The 2,568-nt window shown below is 30.0% G+C and overlaps 1 protein-coding gene across 1 annotated transcript in view; it reads right to left on the bottom strand.

Annotated features, from left to right (window-relative positions):
• Positions 1 to 363: 363 nt before the first annotated feature.
• The window catches only part of Phum_PHUM213250 (WD and tetratricopeptide repeats protein, putative), a gene marked incomplete at both ends in the record, with an annotated part of 3,325 nt that continues 1,120 nt past the window's right edge, over positions 364 to 2,568 (bottom strand). Inside the window, 8 exons of the mRNA XM_002425611.1 lie at positions 364 to 441; positions 576 to 731; positions 830 to 1,022; positions 1,115 to 1,289; positions 1,389 to 1,654; positions 1,741 to 1,868; positions 1,961 to 2,145; positions 2,237 to 2,495. Of these exons, the coding sequence (XP_002425656.1) occupies positions 364 to 441; positions 576 to 731; positions 830 to 1,022; positions 1,115 to 1,289; positions 1,389 to 1,654; positions 1,741 to 1,868; positions 1,961 to 2,145; positions 2,237 to 2,495 (1,440 nt within the window). The remainder of the gene's footprint in view (positions 442 to 575; positions 732 to 829; positions 1,023 to 1,114; positions 1,290 to 1,388; positions 1,655 to 1,740; positions 1,869 to 1,960; positions 2,146 to 2,236; positions 2,496 to 2,568) is intronic.

Genomic DNA, 2,568 nt, shown 5'->3' with positions numbered 1-2,568 from the left:
TTTTTTAAATATAAAAAAAAAAAAAATTTCTTATAAAAAAATTTATTAATTTATACAAATGTCGGATTATTATTATTATTATTATTATTATTATTATTATTTTACCGGTAAATACATATACATATGTACATATATTTACATAACGATTTCGATTACAATTAATAATATAATTAATTTCATTTCATTTATTTATTTAAATTAAACCGGGTATAGTCGTCTGACGACAATCAAAAAAAAAAAAAAAAAAAAAAATCAGTCAGTCAGTCAGTCAATCAATCAATCAATCAATCCTCCTTTTACGACGAAGTAAATAAATATATATATATATAAAAAAAAATTAAATAAACGCTATTTTTATTAAGGCTATTTTCTTCTTCTGATCTGACGGAGTATATTTTTAAACTTTGCTGTTGTTGCTGTTGGATTTAAATTTCTAATGGACTAGAAATAATAAGTAAATTATTTATATGATTTGAATTAAATTATAAATTTTTTTTTTTAATTTTCTCCGTCTCTTTTGAATTAAATAAAAAAAAAAAAAAAATTTAACTCGTTCGACAACTGGGAGAAGTTACCCAATAACTTTCTTCGTCACCCTCTCCAGCATCAGCAGCCAATCGGAATCCCATGTTTAAAAGAACTCTTTCGAATGGATCTGCATTCATTCGTTTTTGATTTTCCGATGCTGCATCATCCAAATTTAAAACGACTCTTTCGTTGACCGTCCCATCCTGAAATCAAGGAACCCAAAGAGGGAGAAAGAAATGAGAAGAAGTTTTTTTTTTTTTTTTTCAACTGAAAAAAAGCACAGAAGAAGTTGACAAAAAACCTCTGGTCGGGGACTCCATAATCTAACGACTGGATCTATTCCACTTGTGGCTAAAAGACACGAGCTCGGATGAGGTTGCAAACAATTAACTATCGAACCATCTCCTTGTAAAATTTGTATTATGTTTGTCGTGTATCGGTCCCAAATGAAAAACGAACCATCATCCGATCCGGCAATTATGTATTGTCCTTCGCTGAATCCAACAAAGTAAAAAAAAAATTTTTTTATACACATACATTTTCACAAACGTACAAAAAAAAAAAAAAACCATAGTTTTACGCGAACCTGCCAAAAAAATTAGCTTCTTTTATATCGGTTGTCGTGTTACAATGACCGCAATAACGTGTCTCGTAATCGCAAGCATTATTCCTCCATATTTTTTCTTGTTCGGATAGCGTGGCGTAATTACTAAATTGTTCATCCCATAATTTCGCATATGGATTTTCGGAATTGAATGGAACTGAATTCGAGTCTTCTTTTTCGTCTAAATTTACATAATTATTATTATTATTACAAAAATTAATTAAATTAAAGAAAAAAAAAAGTCAAATAAATTTACCCGACATAGTTTCTACGGCTACGGATGAGTTTTGAGATTGTTTTCCTTGTCTGACTAATTGAATGTCCATGTCTAACGCTTTATAAGCTCTACTTTGAGCTTGATCGGGAAATTTATTTTTAAATTCTTCAAGGCACTTGCAAGCTTCTTCAAAAAATTGCAATTCGAATAAGCATTTAGCAAGCCTAAAATGGGCTTTCATATGATTCGGATCTAATTGTAATGTGATGTTGCAATCCCTTAACGCCGCGTACATGTCCCCGTCCCTATAAATTGTAATCAAAACAAGGTATCTCAGTATCTTTAAATTAAAATACTAAATCAGCAGGTATCGGAAAAAAAAAAACCTTACCATCCTCTTTTCATGTAAGCAGCAGCTCTGTTACCGTATAGCAATGCCCAATCGGAACATATACTAACGGCTTTATTATACAAATTTATAGCAGAAGTGTAACGTCTGACTTCAAATGCATTATTAGCCTAAAAATTAAATCGATTAATTTGAATTGAAATAACAAATACCAATCATTTAAAAAAAAAAAAAAAAAAAAACAAAAAAAGATTCATATTACATCCATTTTCAAAGCTTCTAATTTTTCCGGATCGGCAACACTTGAAGGAGGATGAGATGATGACGTTGACGAAGATGACGGAGATGATGACACGCCATTTATTTGTTTAGAAGTAGTCAAACCATTAGATTGTTTTATAGAATTATAAAATCCATTACTGCAACTACTACCATTTGGTTCGCAAACTGAAAAAAAAAAAAAAAAAAAAAAAAAAAATGTTTAACATTCTCATCATATTTTCAATTGATTATTGTTTTTATATTTTTTACACAACACCTTCGGAATTTTTTTCGTAAATTTTTGTTTTTCTTTTATTGTTAATGTCGAATAAGTAAATTTGATCTGCTCCGAGATTAACAAGAAGTTCTCCGCCACAACTTGAAAATGTCAGATAAGTTGACGCCAATTTTTTGTATTTTTCTTTAGAACAATGTTCTTTAACGGGCAAATGACCGGCGACAAAATACTGTACACAGCCAATTGGTAAATCCGTTAATGATCGCCACGGCCATTTCGAATATCCCTCAGGAACATCCTAAAAAATTCAAATGAGTACATTCACCCCCTACATATAAATTCATTCATTTTCGAATACAAACAAAAAAAAA

This window comes from Pediculus humanus, genomic scaffold (assembly GCF_000006295.1).
Source record: "Pediculus humanus corporis 1103172107561 genomic scaffold, whole genome shotgun sequence".
NCBI lineage: Eukaryota > Metazoa > Arthropoda > Insecta > Psocodea > Pediculidae > Pediculus > Pediculus humanus.
Note: the sequence above shows the minus strand (reverse complement) of the source record. Positions and strands in the feature narration are given on the sequence as shown.